We start from the raw sequence: 17427 nt of genomic DNA on the forward strand, positions 1-17427 counted from the left end.
TTGCGTAAAGCTTTGTCACAAACAAAACAAAAACATACAGAACATTCACAGTTCAACTTTTAGTTACATCAACACAACTGTCACTGCTTTCTATAAACCTTGTGTCCTCTATTTGTTTAGCATTTTTGTAACCATGCTCTTAGTTTCCAACATACATCTGTTCTTCATCAGACACAGTCCGGGTGTCGTGAAACTGAATCAGTTTCACTAATTTCAGGAAGTAATGTGCATGAGTGACAGTTGGTGAAATGATTGGATAAGAATATCATAAATGTATTCAATGCTATTGTGAAAAGTTAATACTCCAATTAAAATTGTATTTAAACTCCAGCTTGTTTACAAATCCTGTCTAGGGTGTACCCCGCCTCTCTCCTAAAGTCAGCCAGGATAGGCTACAGCTTACCCTAATGAGGATAAGCAGTATAAAAAATTAATGCATGTTTATAAAATACACGGTTACAATGAACCTAATGGAGGTACAAAAATAGTTAATTTGCTATTGTGAGTGTTTATTAAGTATTTTCTATTGCATTCAATGTTTTCGACGAATCCCATGGACCCTTCAATGTCAAGACACAAGTATGATACTATCGGGTCTAACTCAAGGTTTAAAAATAACTTACTTTCACATTCTTTATCTCCACAGATCTTATAGTCAGATAGTAATCCAACATTTGAATGAGGTAAAACCGCAAAAACAATGCTCAGCAACAGAAATTCATCAGCCAAAAAAATCATTCTTGGTGCTCCCACAGGAATGTCAAGACTAAAAAAGATCCTCTTAATGATCTTAACCAGTTGAGTTGGCATATGGACATTGCCTTGGAGCTGCAGTGCTGCTGAATACTCAATGGTGAGAGAGCACTGATAAGATATAAACCTGCATGGGCTAATTATTAACATAGCAGGCCTGTTTGAGAATTGTTTACATATCAGATTATGTGTGTTTAATTTTAAATTGTTCTTGGTGGCATAATTTACTAAATGATCAATTCAAGTCGCATGTGTTTTTTAATTAAGTTTTGAAGTTATGTGGTGATTGAAAAGAGTCCATTCAATAAAACTATGATGGACACACCATAGATATAAAATAATTGTGTGTGTGTGGACCGAGCCTACTGGGTGTTGTGATGCGTCTAGTACAGTAGTAGGTGGGAAGGTTGCATGTCTACTTCTCACCTGCTTGCTAACCTCTGGCTTACAGACACTGCCACTGGCTAGCCCCTTGTGGTGAACGGAGAAGCAGCATTGTGCGTCAGTCTTCTGCCAATACACAGCCTCTCCTTCACCAAGACTCCTCTCAGGCTTCCAGGTTGCCCCACACAGTAACTATGGCCCCGCGGCCCAAGGCAAACGTGACAGGGGATCTCGTAGGTGCAGTGGTCCCCGGAGGTGACCACTTTGAGGCCCACTTTGTGAACACGCCCTGGCATCACCCAACCACTGCCCCGCTGCCCATGTGGGTTAGTCTGGGAAGACAAAAGGCTAGGGGAGCACACCCTGAGAGAAAAGCAAGAGCTGGTAGGCGCACCATAGGCGGTCCTTTGGCAGACCGGAGCGCCAGCTGCCTCCTGCATCTGTGAGGAGGTCCCGGTCGTTCTGGGTTTCCCTTGCCAGATACAGCTCCCCACAGCGAGGAAGTGACGTTGGAGTCCGTGCATCTCCCTCATCGAAAAAGACCTCAACGGCGGAGTGGGCGGATGATGGTTGCATAGAAGCTCCACAACAGTCACAAAGGCGGTAGAAGGCTGCAGCAAAGATGGGCCCCCAATTATCTTGGTCTCCATGCCATTGGACCCTGGCTTTATCTTTGCCAAGGACAGTGTGGTGGCTGTCTGTGCACCAGTCTACCCACTTTAAAAGATTTCACGCACAGGTTTTCTTTTGACGGCAATCCCACCTACAGGAGGACAATCATACTCGTTTCGAGTGATCGCCTACAACAACAGAATCATACCATGAAGTGAAAGTATAGAGATTATCTTTTCAAAAACAGGGGAGATACTCTGTGAAAAAAAAAGTAATCTCAATTGTTAAATACCAACTTTCCATAATGGTTTGGTTTTTTGGTAGTGTGGTTCTGTTTACCACTGTTTGTTAGATTGTTTTTGTGCAGTTAAAAGTTTGATTCAAATATTAAACAAAGGCAATAATGCTTCTATAACAGAAGAAATAAACACAACGAGGCAAATATAAGGCCTCTCATATAAACATTGAATGCAAAAGGACTTATTAACTCACAAACTATCATAACTTGTTATGTTAGACCATTCAGGCTACAAATTACATCTAAAAAAGAGCTGAACTTCCCATACACTTCTCTAAATAAATTAGGAGAGGGAAAAACAATCCAAAATGTCCATAGCAATGGTATTATCGACACAGTAAATGGGTTATATTTGTATAGCGCTTTTCTACCTTCAAGGTACTCAAAGCGCTTTGACGCTATTTCCACATTCACACACTGATGGCGGGAGCTGCCATGCAAGGCCCTAACCACGTGACGAGGTTGGTAGAAGGTGGGGATTGAACCAAGCACCCTCAGGATGCTGGCAGGGCCACTCTCCCAACCATGCCACGTAATTTAGTAATACTAAGTTAATACTATGAATTTGATTTTGCTTAAGCTATTAAATGAAGTGTGAAGTGATTTATATTGATATAGCGCTTTTATCTAGTGACTCAAAGCGTTTTACATCATGAAACCCAATATCTAAGTTACATTTAAACTAGTGTGGGTGGCACAGGGAGCAGGTGGGTAAAGTGTCTTGCCCAAGGACACAACGGCAGTGACTAGGACGGCGAAAACGGGGATCGAGCCTGGAACCCTCAAGTTGCTGGCACGGCCACTCTACTAACCGAGCTATGTTGAAACACAAGAGAGGGAAAACCAATAACTGTATATGACTGTATATATAGGGACGGCGTGGCGCAGTGGAAGAGTGGCCGTGCGCAACCCGAGGGTCCCTGGTTCAAATCCCACCTAGTACCAACCTCGTCACGTCCGTTGTGTCCTGAGCAAGACACTTCACCCTTGCTCCTGATGGGTGCTGGTTGGCGCCTTGCATGGGTGCTCCCTCCATCAGTGTGTGAATGTGTGTGTGAATGGGTAAATGTGGAAGTAGTGTCAAAGTGCTTTGAGTACCTTGAAGGTAGAAAAGCGCTATACAAGTACAACCCATTTATCATTTATGATATATTTTTTTATATTATTACATTTTTATGTGTTGTAATTAAATATTGTTCAATTGTTCGAAGGTATCCTATGTTTATTGTGTGAAGGTTTTTTTTCCTAATTTCTTTTATTATAATCATCAGCAAATCAAATCGAAAATTGCATATCTATATATTGAGGATTTTTGAAAATGAAAATATAGTGTAAAAAAGCGTCTGTGTCTTGTGGCATGTATTTACTTGAAATATGCAGTGTCACCCACTGTCACTACTCGAACATTACCGGAGAAACTCAATCGATCCACGCATGCGCGAAGACTACGTCACTTCCGGCAACTTGCACTTGTTTACCACGGAAGCTTCCGCAACATCACACGCGTGATAAACGACTGTAAAGTACTTGGGGGCGGTATAGCTCGTTAGGTAGAGTGGCCGTGTCGGCAACTTCAGGGTTCCAGGTTCGATGCTCGCTTCCGCCATCCTAGTAATGTCCGTTGTGTCCTTGGGCAAGATACCTTCCCCACCTGCTCCCAGTACCACCCACACTTGTTTAAATGTAACTTAGATATTGGGTTTCACTATGTAAAGCGCTTTGAGTCACTAGAGAAAACGCTACGAGCTCGACGAAGTGGCTGGGGAGAGGAAAGTCTGGGCTTCCCTGCTTAGGCTGCTGCCCCTGCGACCCGACCTCGGGTTAGCGGAAGAAGATGGATGGATGGATGGATGGATGAGTGGCAGGTAGCCCTATTAAGGGGCCCCTTCTGATTTTTCCAGATACATTTTATCCAATTTAGATTGTAATTCTATGAATTGGTTACTTTCTAAAGTATTACCACTGTCAATACTTCCTGGAGCAAATTACATACAAAACTCCATTTACATCCAATTATTTCTTGAATTTAATACTAAAATCCCTGATTTTAAATGTATTGAATTCTCATTGATATAATCTGAGATTGAATTATTGTCTTCAATAACAATTACTATGCTTTTAATTTTATTGCAATAATCCTTTTGTAGCAAACTGGCGTTGAATTTCCAGTAGATTAGGTGGCAACTTGACCAAGGTGTACCCCACCTTCCACCCGAATGCAGCTGAGACAGGCTCCCCCCGACACCCCAAAAGTGACAAGCTGTAGAAAATTGATGGATGGATGTCTTTAACCGTAGGCCCTATTGTTAAAGTAATAAAGCAGTGGTCGGTTAGGGGTGCTTTTGAAACCAAAGTATTAGAGTTGTATATTATCACTGACTAACCAGTAGACTAGTCTCGATTTGTTTCCCCCATTCGGTTTAATCCTTGTATAACTTTTGACATCGGAATTTACCTCCCTCCACGTCTAATAAATGGTTGCCCGTCATAAATGTGCATACAGTATTACCGTATTGTTAGGACCGATCAAGCCGCGACACCTGTTGTGTGCCCAACTTGTCACTTATTAGTTAGTGCACTCCAAGCTTATTAATACACCAAGAAAGATTATTGTTGTTTTCTGCCTAAGACATTTCATCATATCAATTATTGTTTAAACACAATTTCCCTCCACACAACAACTCAAGATGTTTTACATTCAAATACCCTTGTCTGAGAAACGTTAATATTGAAGATGTACATTTCTGTGATGAAAAATGTTCCAACAACTATATAAGGGCAGTTTTAGTGAAAGAGTATTTTTCGGGCACAGTTCAAAGACAATATATCCTGAAGGAGTTTACAAAAGTTGAGCTAAGGAAAATAAGGACAAGATATACATACAAGAAATACAGCATGGACGAACAGAGAATATAAGTCACTATTTTGTCTTCTCAAAGAAAAACAACTTCTTAATGTACGATTTGACTCCCTCAAATGGCCTTGACGCAATCAGGAACAGGCTGTTCTGAAGAAACTCTCCAGAGGACTCCTCAAAGATGGACGCTTTTGACCTTTGATATTGATTGATTCTTTTATTAGTAGATTGCACAGTTCAGTACATATTCCGTACAATTGACCACTAATTGGTAACACCCGAATAAGTTTTTCAACTTGTTTAAGTCGCGGTCCACGTTAATCAATTCATGTCAGCAATTCGTGTCAACAACACCTGTGGTTGAACTTTGAGATCGGCCTCACTCCATATAAAAACATTTCATCATCTCTCCCAAGTTAATTGGGTATATATGCACACACGACTCCCACCCTCAAATCAACGCCTTCACCACCGCTTAATTCCTCTGGGGCTGTGGATATATATAGCGGCAGCGGTGTCTCCTCAAACCCACCCCTCCCTCTGTTGCAAGTTGGTGTAATATACGTACCATGTTTAATGTGTGCCATGCTATGTGAGTTTTTTTTCCTTGGACTCAGTCTGGACCCCTACTGAGGGTCTACCCTTGGACTGATATTTTTTTTACTCCACCCCTCTCCTCAATGTCACCCTTTTCTCACCTTTTTAAGGAACGTCGTAAGTGGCTGATCCGTTGACGGTCTCGTATTTTAACCCCTGTAACGTATGTCTGCTCTTAGCGGGACAGTGCCGAAAATGAAATTTCGTTGTACTTGTGCAATGACAATAAAGATCTATCCTATCCTATCCTATCCTATCCTATCCTATCCTATACCAATCGTATGGAATAAAACTTCAACAATTATTTATTTATTTATTTTTATTTAATTACTTATGTAGTATATTGTGAAGACATTGAGAACAGGAAGTGAACAAAAGTTTTAGCAACTGTTATGTAAAAGAAAAGGGGTAGGATTAAATAAGCTCTGCTTCTTCCTACTCCTTTTCGAACATGTTGAAAAGAGAAACTGAAAATGTTGATGTATCATGTTGTATGCTTGCATGTTCGAAATAAACTCAAACTCAACTCAACTCAACTCAAATTCTTCCCAAAATTAAAGAGATACAATTTAAAATGATTAATGGAATATACCCTTCAAAGGATTTTTTCTAAACTTAAAATTTAACTTTGAGGTCGATGGCTATTATATCTGTGGAGCTGTAGAGGATGTCAATCATCTGTTTATGGAATGTGAGAGTGTGCATGTGTTTTGGGAGGAGATCGAGATTGGCTGAGAGACAATGTCCCCATTCTCTATAGAAGAGGTCAAATTTGGTATTTTTATGAACGACTGTAACATAAAAATGTTTGTCAACATTATTATGCTTCAGGCAAAAAAAATTCTACATAAATGTCGATTTATGAAAGTAAGGAGCTACATCAATCAAATCTTGGAGGATGATAAGGCTTACACAAGCTCTTTAATTTATATATTTGTTAAAAACATTTAAAAAGATTTAAGTAGCCCTTTTTGTCTTTTTTCATATTTTTGTTTTATATTTATTAATTACTCTATCTGTATTTTCTTTCCTTGACTTGTTTCGCTGATGTCGAAAGTGCCTTGACTATTGTGTGCATTATTAATGTATATTTGTTGTTCAATTAAAAAAAACTTTAAAAAAGAAATATTTTTTTAAAAAGACATGTCGTCATATCCTGTGTCCCCCGCCTTTAAGTTCCCCCTAGAATGGTTCCGGTATTGTCCCACCTTTACGATCAAATGCTGCGCGCTTTAATGACGTTGGCAAACGCGCCTGACGGCAAAATGGTGTCCTAGTTTGAAATAGTTTTCACAAAATCAGTCACAGGCGTATTATTTTCCTAAAAGTATTAACCACCGCATTAATTTTCGTCTTAATATAGTAGTACTAATAGTTACACACAATGAAGTCCGACGTGGAGGATTTAATGCCGCGTCTGCTGCCCGTTGAGTACGAAGACTCTTCAGCTGATTTGAAGCTCGATGGCCCACCAAGAAACCCTCAGGAATATCTCCGACAAGTCCAGTAAGCACACATGAAACTATTTATTCGAATATTATTCTATTAAAGGATTGGAATTACATTAAAAAGTGACGCTGCGCTGTTGTTCCACTTGTACATTGTGTAGTATCATATTGTATTATTTTGTCTATGAATGTTGTCACTCATCCAGGTCGTTTTCATCTCAGGACATTCAATCGATCGCAACTGGACTGTTTGGTTTGTCTTAGAAGATGTTTCAAACTTCTCATCCGAGTAGGCTTCACCAGTTAATGCTTATAGACTTATTATAGACATCACATCTTTCATATAATCCATACTTGCCAACCTCCCCGGATTTTCCGGGAGACTCCCGAAATTCAGCGCATCTCCCGAAAACCTCCTGGGACAAATTTTCTCCCGAAAATCTCCCAAAATTCAAGCGGAGCTGGAAGCCACGCCCCCCAACATTGAGTCAGACCTGACTCAATGTTTTGACTCTCTTAAACAGGACAATACTGCCATCCATTGTACATAGAATAGAATGTAAATGTATTCTACATTTAAGTGCAGTCAAGGAACATGCATTAGGGAGTCTGTTGTTCTGAAACCCACAGTAAAGACACGTAACTTCATCTCGTCGCCTGGTTATTGACTCCAACCCAATATAAAACGTTTGCAAGTTCCAGAACGATTGGGAAAAAAAAAATTCAGTTTATCCAGGAGAGTTCGAAGGGGAAGGGGTATGTTGCATGTAAATTTTGTAGAGCAGACTTTTCCATTGAACACGGTGAACGGATATACTCAGCAATGAACGGTCAGCGAAGCACAAAGCGTCTGCAGCGCAGCATCGTTTACAACCGAGTATTATGGCCCACCTCGCAAAATGAATACCTAATAGTGTATCTTATGCTGAGACAAAGATGGCTATGCTGATAGCTGGAAGCAACATCCCGTTCTCATTTGCGGATGTCTACAACAAATCCGTGAAGGATGTTCCCGGATTCGGAGATCGCTTGCCAATACGCAAATGGCAGAACAAAGGTTACTCAAATAGTGAAAGATAAGTGTTGTTGTTTTTTTTTAGTAACAAGCAAGCACAGTACAGTTAGTAGAACTGTGTTTTTATTACTGTGTATTTGATAGGTGCCGTCTTAATTTCAACTATTTCTTTTATTTGTATATATAATAAAATAAATATATATAGCTAGAATTCACTGAAAGTCGAGTATTTCATACATATATATGTGTATATATATATAATTATATATATGAAATACTTGAGTTGGTGAATTATACGCCACCCCTCTTAACCACGCCCCCCGCCCCAACCACGCCCCGCCCCACCTCCCGAAATAGGAGGTCTCAAGGTTGGCAAGTATTATATAATCAACACTATTACCCTTTTTCTTCATTTTTTTCCTTTTCATAACATGGTCACTACTGTCTAGTTTCTCTTGATGTATTCTTTTTTTTAGTGTTATATTTTTATTATCATTGTTACTTAATTTGTATTGTAATTGATATATTTTCTATTTAAATTATGTACACTGCTGCTGGAATTTTAAATTTTCCCGAATGAATCAATAAAGTACTATCTATCTATCTAGATTGGTCAGGTCTGGTCAGGTCTAGTCTGGCGGCTGGTGCCAAAACCCCAAATATTGATACTTAATACTGTTTTGGAGTATAAACAATTTGGGTACTTCATCAGTTGATGCTCATAGACTTGGATTGGTCAGATCTAGTCCTAGACTTAGATTGGTCAGATCTAGTCTAGCGGCTGGAGCCAAAACCCAAATATTTATACTTAATAACGTTTTGTCACCAAAACCCGAAATATTTATCCTCCAAAACATTATTAAGTATAAATATTTGGGGTTTTGGCACCAAAACCCCAACTTAAACAAGTGGAAAAACTTATTCGGGTGTTACCATTTAGTCGTCAAATTTACGGAATATGTACTGTACTGTGCAATCTACTAATAAAAGTCCCAATCAATCAATCAAAGCCGCTAGAGTAGATCTGGCTAATTTAAGTCTAAGAGTAGATCTGACCAATTTAAGTCTATGAGCATGAACTAATGAAGTCTAGTTGCATGAGGCAAAACTTCTTCTATGACAAACCAAACACTCCAGTTGCAATCGATTGAATGCCCTGAGATTATATTGTATCACTTCATTTAAAAAAAAATTGTGGCCGACGTTATTTCTCTTATTCTATGTGCCTTGTCTTGTATAACATATATTGTGTATATACATATGTGTTTAATATATTGTGTACATATATACTGTATATGTGTGTACAGTTCATTATCAAGAGACTGTAGTAATGTGCAATACTGTTTTCCCGCCAGGTTAGAGGCAGCTTTGTGTCCGGAAGTGGTCGTTGCTGAGATTGACCCCAAGAAGTTGACGAAGCAACAAACTGTTAACGCGTCTGTGAGTTCAACAGTTATATTTTACATGGATTATAAAATATCGATACGAAATATTGGGGCCTGTCCTGACATGCTGTCCACTAAAACGTGTATGAGTGTGCTACACTAATTGACCAATTATGATAAACATTTCCAAGTCAATTAACAATAAGAAACACTTCTAAAATTTGGATATGCTGAACTCTACAAGTGTTGAAACTGTCATAGAGTTGGGATGAATAAAAATAAACACACAGGTTTGTGAAGCTTATTGTATCTTGTAAAACAATACTGTAACTGCCTTTATACTGAAGGTAGGAAGGTTAGTTTGGTATCAAATCAATGTCTTTTGTTTCTCTAGCTCATTATGTGGAGTATGTGCTTGATATTACACATCTGAAAATGCTCTATTGCACTTAAGATACACAGTGACTCCTGAAAGTATTTACTGTGGGTCACTTTTTCCTCATTTTGTTATGTTACAGCCTCATTTAAAAAAAAAAAAACTATAATTTTTTTGTCCCAAAATTTCTACACACAATACCCCATAAAGACAGCGTAATTTTTTTTCTTTGGAAGTTTTTGCAAATGTATTAAAAATAACAAACTAACAAATCACATACGTTGTTGATGCACCTTTGGCAGAAATTAAATCCTTAAGTCTTTTTGAATACAATACCACAAGCTTGGCACACCTATCTTTGGGCAGTTTCACCCATTTCTCTTTGCAGCACCTTTCATGCTCCATCAGGTTGGATGGGAAGTGTCTGTGCACAGCCATTCTCAAATCTCTCCAGAGATGTTCAATCAGATTCATGTCTGGGCTGTGGCTAGGCTACTCAAGGACTTTTACAGAGTTGTCCTGAAGTTATTCCTTTGATATATTGGCTGTCTGCTTAGATGAACCATCGTCTCAGTCTGAGGTCAAGAGCACTCTGGAGCAGGTTTTCATCCAGGATGTCTCCATACATTGCTGCATTCATCTATCTTGACTAGTCTACCAGTTCCTGTTGCTGAAAAACATCCCCACAGCATGATGCTGCGACCACCATGCTTCACTGTAAGGATGGATTGATTGATTGAGACTTTTATTAGTAGATTGCACAGTACAGTACATATTCCGTACAATTGACCACTAAAATGGTAACACCCAAATAAGTTTTTCAAGTTGTTTAAGTCGGGGTCCACGTTAATCAATTCATGGTAGTGGCCTGGTGATGAGCGGTGCCTGGTTTCCTCCAAACATGAAACCTGGCATTCCCGCCAAAGAGTTCAATCTTTGTCTCATCATACCAGATGCATTTTTTTCTCGTGGTCTGAGAGTCTTTTATGTGCATTTTGGTGTACTTTTTAAAAAAAATGCTTAGATCTTCTGGAAGGTTCTCCCCTTCCACAGAGCAAGGCTGTAGCTCTGACAGTGACCATTGGGTTTTTGGTCACCTCCCTGACTATGGGGCCCTTCTCACAGCAAATTAAGTGCTATTTATTTTTTTCGTTTTTGTAAATAAAGTTAAAGTACCAATGATTGTCTCATACACACACTAGGTGTGGTGAAATTTGTCCGCTCCATTAGACCCTTTGCCTTGTTCAGCCCCTGGGAGGTGAGGGGAGCAGTAGGCAGCAGCGGTGGCCACACCCGGTAATCATTTTTGGTGATTTAACCCCCAATTCCAACCCTTGATGCTGAATGCCAAGCAGGGACGTAACAGGTCCCATTTTTATAGTCTTTGGTATGACTCAGCCGGGGTTTGAACTCACAACCTACCGATCAGTCTAACCAGTCTAACCACAGGGCTACTGAATAGTTATATATTACTACCGTCACAAAGAAGGTAGTAATCCATCCATCCATTTTCTACCGCTTGTCCCATTCGGGGCCGCTGGAGCCTATCTCAGCTACAATCGGGCGAAAGGCGGGGTACACCCTGGACAAGTCGCCACCTCATCACAGGGCAAACACAGATAGACAGACAACATTCACACTCACATTAGTAATATTTAAATACTTTTTGGGATTGTTATGAACACTTCACCATTTTTTCACAGTTTGGGAGAAAAAATGATATACTTTTTAAGTTATTTCTTTTTTACTCACCATTTTTCCACCTTAATTGTGAGGACTGAAAAAGATGCCATCTCTTAACTTTTTATTTTTAATTAGTTTGCAAAAAATCCTTATAAAACCTGTCAGTACACATTGTCATTATGTGTCAGGTTCAAACACAGATGACATTTATCCATCAGACAAGAAGCAAGGAATCATGCAGAGACAGAGTTAAATAGAGCTCATGAGGAGACACGTGTTTTGGCTGTACTCTAATTACAGATCCAAACTACGTTCTAAAAAAAAGCCCGCGTGCCTCCTCTATTTATTAGGAAAGTCCCTATTACATCACTGTCGCTAAGGGAAGGGAGCAATCTCGACAAGTCCAGTTAGACACAACATATGATTATAGAATAAATAAAAAGTACGTGACGCAGATCATATCGCAGTGTATGTGCTCTGTCTGCGTCATGGTGGTGTTCGGCCTTGGCCATCAGCAGACCGAGTACTGGTGCCATCACTCAGTCTCTGCTTTGTTCGGCCTTGGCAGTCAGCAGGCTTAGTCTGGACAAAATACTGCTGAAAAGAGGCTAGCAATCTCGTGGATTGCTGGCTTTGCACAAATACAGAAATACCACTTCAACACAAATTGACAATACCTTATAGTAACGGCCCTTAAGCATAAAATTATGATAACAAAAACATAATTATTCTAACAGTATGTGGCTCTTGGCCATTTTTATTTTGTAAAAGTAGTTGTTGCGTATAAAAAAAGGTTGGAAACCCCTGATCTAAATTGTGTTGTAATTTAGCAGTAACTGTCTGATTGGGAAAATCCTTTTTATCATGCACACCTAATGACACTTGTAAAACCTCTGGTCTGTGAAAAGGCGGTAAAACATATATGTATAAATATAAAAATTATTTGTTGTATATAAATATGTATTTAAATCACACAATAAAAGAATGTTTACATACAGTTGGCTGGGTGTCCTGCTGCTCCTGCTGGTTGCTGTCCCAGTCTCAGTTGGCAACAGCGGCAAGTGGCAAATTTTTCAGACGTCCGACAGGTAATCAAAACAAACAGGTGTCAGAGATTGAAAGTTGCAGATAAATGAGCTGCTCTGTTTTTTTTTTTCCCTCACAGAGTATCACAAAGAACAGGCAACACTGGAGCAGCCACTCTCTGGACGACAACGTATCAATGGTGAGGAAAGTTTAGTTATAAACAAGACGGATGAATGAAGAATGCCTTTTGTTTATGTGCAGCCAGACAAAAGGGATGAGGAAGGCTGGACGAGATTTTGTTTAGGAGAGCTGGCCTATCAGGATCTGTTGTCCTCCAACGCAGGTGCAGTGACAGGACTGAACTATAGCAAGGTTGTACTCATTTGTGTACAATCCTATTATGTGTTTGTGTTGAGTATGTAAGGTCTCCAGTCTCTATTGTTTAAAATCTAATTGCAGTCTGGTTAAAAACTGTGCAGGTTGGCTTCCCACCTTTCCTAAGCATCGTCAGCCGACTAAGCCAGGTAGGTTTTCTTCCTGATTCAGATGACAAAGCAAAAACCTTGAAGTTCATGCAGTTTTTGAAATTTTTTCTGCAGTCCGAAGTGCTTTCAGTGTTGGAGATTCTGGGTGGTTGGTTTGAAGAACAACTTTTTGTTCCACAGTTGGTGAGTCAGCTTCATGATTACTGGATCCCCTCAGGATTCAACATATAGTTAAGGATGTGCTGTGATTGATGAGTGTTGAAAAAGTATGTGATCGCCATTGCTGATTACTGCCGATCACAAACACCGATCCCCTATGGCTGATATATTTATTTTAGTCACTCGGGTTCCATCAGACAAGGTAGCAACTAATCACCTCCATTGTGGAAAGTAAACGGCATTTCTTTGATTGATTGATTGATTGACTAAAACTTTTATTAGTGGATTGCACAGTTCAGTACATATTCCGTACAATTGACCACTAAATGGTAACACCCGAATAAGTTTTTCAACTTGTTCCTTCCATGTTAATCAATTCAATTCATATCTTAAGTTTCATTATCAGGTGTCATTAGATAGATAGATAAATGGATCGATAAATGGATGGATGGATGGACGGACGGACAGACGGTCAGATATAGATCTTTGTTGTCAACAAAACTTTGTTTTTAGCACAAACCCGTTAATGATTAGAAAAACAAACAGTGTACAGGCTTACAGAACAGGAACGCTGATGGGTCGCCACTCGGCGCCCCATAAAAGATGGGAAAAAGGTAAAAAGCTGGGGAAAAAAATGAATAAAAAAATGTAATCATTATCACTGGAGGATTAGGCTAAACATGTTACACTGATAGAAGGCCAGGAATAGGCATGTTAATACCTAAGCTGGATTGAAACAACACAAAAAAAGTGTTTAGTAAAGTTCAAGAAGTGTAGATGGAAGAGCGTTACAGCAGAAAATAAGCAGACATGACCAGGAAATTAACAAGCAGATTAGCAAGAGTCGAAAAACCGGATAATAGAACTGTTGGTGTGTCAGCAGTGGGTACACGAAACGTAAGACGGGCAGATTGATCTATAAATTGGTGGCTTTTTTTGTTGTTTTTGTGAATTTTCAGGGAAATTTGAGGGCAAAACATATTCAAATCAGTAGATAATAGCTTTGGCTTTTGTTTAGTTTTTGTGAACTATGGATATTGTTTTGATCAAACTCTTGCGTGAAATGAAAGACACTAAGGAACTAGTTTAAATATTGTGTAGATATTGCTACACTGTCAAATTTACAATTAAGACATTTGATTGGCATTGACCGAACTCGTTGGAACAAATGTTGGAATCAGCAGCATAAAACCCTAATTGTAACATTCCTACGCATTACTCTGATTTCTCATCAAAATGTTTCTCATTTTAGGTCGGTATTGGTCTATAAATATGTGATAAAGCGTAAGACATAAGTATGGAACAAGGTGACTTAACTGGCGCCACAGGCGATAGAAGCATGGTTTTAATGGTAGCCTGATGATCAGGATGAAGTTTAGCCCTCGACTCAGATTGTATTTTCTTAATGCCCCAGGGTCGCTGGTTATTTGCATTGTTAGCCTGCCTGGAGAAGCCACTGCTGCCTGAAGCCCATTCGTGCATCAGACAGTTGGCCAGGAGATGTGCTCAAGTTAGGAGTGCCTTGGTAAGGACCACTGGATGAAATTGATAGTCAGAATGACATTGTTCAGTGCGTGTGTCTACTCCTGCTTTCTATAGGAGAGTCAAGACGATGACAACTTGCCTGCCCTCAACCTTCTCATCTGTCTGGTTGCAAGGTGTTCTTACCTGTATAATACACTACAATAGGCTAATAATGCGCTAGCTATGCCTTTCACAACCATTCATCATGCACCTACCCTTAATAAAACATGCACTCAAATAATACACAATATCAATCATTCCACAGGGCAGTATAACATTTTTTAAGCAAATATTTAACTTCCTGCTGTTTTGTCTTATTTCATAGATACTTTGAGCAGAACGACCTGGCAGACCAGCCAGAGTGACCGAAGTCTTTCAGACAGAAAGCAGGATGAGATGAAAGTTGAGTCCGGAAGAGACTTTAATGGACAATATAAAGTGTGGATTACACATGACTTAGCGTCAAACCAGTAGTTGGATTGGCGAACATGAATTGATCAGACTTTTCCATTTTCACTTTGGAATGCAGTATTTTTCTAATAAATATTGATGATCGAAGTTGTTCTGCTGTGAAACTCTGCCCCATTTTTCCCCTCAAAACACAATATATGTACATCCATCCATCTTCTACCACTTGTCCCGTTTGGGGTCGCTGGAGCCTATCTCAGCTGCATTCGGGCGAAAGGCTGAGTCACCTCTTAGCAGTACATTTTAACATAATTTAGAAAGTGATTGAATGCATCTGCAAATTATTCACTTTTTCCCCATGTGTCAACCTTATTCCAGAATGCAATAAAACGTTTTCCTCTAAATTCCACACACCTGTTAAAAACATGAATGTGTTTAAACTGTAAGACTATTGTCCTAAAGTCTCCGTTGATGGAGTGCCTGCTTTTCCACGTAAAACGTTGCATGGTACTCATATTGCCGAGATCAGATTTGTCCAATCAGACCAGTTTCTCAAAGCAACCAGTTTTTCTTGACACTTACCAGATATGTGCATTGTCCAGCTCATGTCCTATCGACATTATGCAAAAGGGTGTGAATACTTCTAAATACATTGGCAAAAATCACATAAAAAAATTTAATTGGTTTATCAGAATCAGAAAAACTTTATTAATAGCTGAGAGGAAATTAAGAGAGTTCAAGTGACGAATTCAGAGGAAAACTATCTTGGAATCAGATTGTACCATCCATCCATCCATTTCTACCGCTTGTCCCTTTCGAGGTTGCTGCAGCCAATCAGCTGCATTCCGGCAAAATGCGGGGTACACCCTGGAAAAGTCGCCACCTCATCACAGGTCTAACAGAGTGAACCCACGCAGTTAAGGGAAGAACATGCAAACTCCACACAGAAAGAGCGAAAGCCCAGGATTTAACTGACATGTGAAAATAGTATGCTTACTATGAGATCTGTCACACCGCTGCTTCATACCTGGCTGTTATCTACCGCCCCTCAGGGCCCTATTCGGACTTTATCAATGATTTCTCCGAGTTTGTTGCTGATCTAGTGACGCACGCCGAAAATATAATTATAATGGGGGACTTTAAAATCCATATGAATACCCCAACGGACCCACCTTGCGTAGCGCTCCAGAATATAATTGATAGCTGTGGTCTTACACAAATAATAAATGAACTCACGCATTGCAACGGTATTACGATAGACCTAGTGCTTGTCAGGGGTATCACCGTTTCCAAAGTCATGATACTCCCGTATACTAAAGTATTGTCCGATCATTACCTTATAAAATTCGAGGTTCAGACGCATGTTCGTCAAACTAATAATAATAATAACTGCTATAGCAGACGCAACATTAATACGGCCACAACAACAACTCTTGCTGACATACTGCCCTCGGTAATGGCACAATTCCCAAAGTATGTGGGCTCTATTGATAACCTCGCTAACAACTTTAACGACGCCTTGCGCCAAACCATTGATAACATAGCACCACTAAAGTTAAAAAAGGCTCCAAAAAAGCATACCGCATGGTTTACAGAAGAAACTACAGCTCAGAAATTACGTTGAAAGCAGGAACGCAAATGGCGCACGACTAAACTTGAGGTGCACCATCAAGCATGGAGTGATGGTTTACTAACTTATAAACGCATGCTTACCTTAGCTAAAGCTAAATACTACTCAAATCTCATCCACCTTCATAAAAGCGATCCTAAATTTTTGTTTAGTACGGTAGCATCGCTAACCCAACAAGGGACTCCTTCCAGTAGCTCCACCCACTCAGCAGATGACTTTATGCAATTCTTTAATAGGAAAATTGAAGTCATTAGAGAGGAGATTAAAGACAATGCGTCCCAGCTACAACTGGGTTCTATTAACACAGATACGATTGTATATACGGCGGATACTGCCCTCCAAAATAGTCTCTCTCGTTTGAGGAAATAACAGAGGAATTGTTACGTGTAATTGGAATAAAACAAACATGTTTACTTGACCCACTTCCTGGGAAACTTATCAAGGAGCTCTTTGTATTATTACGTCCATCAGTGCTAAATATTATAAACTTATCACTTTCCTCTGGCACTGTTCCCTTAGCATTCAAAAAAGCGGTTCTTCATCCTCTCCTTAAAAGACCTAACCTCGATCCTGACCTCATGGTTAACTATCGACCGGTGTCTCACCTTCTCTTTATTTCAAAAATCCTAAAATAATTTTTCCACAGCAGCTAAATGAACACTTAGCGTCTAACAATCTATGTGAAACCTTTCAATCCGGTTTCAGGGCAAATCACTCCACGGAGACAGCCCTCGCAAAAATGACTAATGATCTATTGCCAACGATGGATTCTGATGCGTCATCTATA

At 39.6% G+C, this 17427-nt stretch overlaps 2 protein-coding genes across 4 annotated transcripts in view; one reads left to right on the plus strand and one right to left on the minus strand.

Annotated features, from left to right (window-relative positions):
- Positions 1–834, minus strand: part of mia2 (MIA SH3 domain ER export factor 2) — a 38060-nt gene extending 37226 nt beyond the window's left edge. For both annotated transcript variants that reach the window (XM_061895803.1, XM_061895802.1), the window contains exon 1: positions 624–834. In XM_061895803.1, coding sequence (XP_061751787.1) covers positions 624–810 — 187 coding nt within the window. In that variant the 5' untranslated portion in view covers positions 811–834. The remainder of the gene's footprint in view (positions 1–623) is intronic.
- Positions 835–6695: 5861 nt separating this feature from the next.
- gemin2 (gem (nuclear organelle) associated protein 2) lies at positions 6696–15160 on the plus strand. 2 transcript variants are annotated; one of them, XM_061895806.1, is made up of 10 exons: positions 6696–7007; positions 9320–9404; positions 12407–12496; positions 12574–12633; positions 12696–12777; positions 12894–12958; positions 13034–13102; positions 14493–14603; positions 14678–14736; positions 14928–15160. In XM_061895806.1, exons 1-10 carry the CDS (start codon positions 6886–6888, stop codon positions 14965–14967), a joined length of 783 nt encoding a protein of 260 aa, XP_061751790.1. In that variant the 5' UTR covers positions 6696–6885; the 3' UTR covers positions 14968–15160. The 2 variants fall into 2 exon arrangements, with proteins under 2 accessions (XP_061751790.1, XP_061751789.1); XM_061895805.1 differs by having other exon boundaries at positions 6701–7007; positions 12696–12806; positions 12914–12958.
- Positions 15161–17427: the final 2267 nt, after the last annotated feature.

This window comes from Nerophis ophidion, linkage group LG03 (assembly GCF_033978795.1).
Source record: "Nerophis ophidion isolate RoL-2023_Sa linkage group LG03, RoL_Noph_v1.0, whole genome shotgun sequence".
NCBI classification, from domain to species: domain Eukaryota; kingdom Metazoa; phylum Chordata; class Actinopteri; order Syngnathiformes; family Syngnathidae; genus Nerophis; species Nerophis ophidion.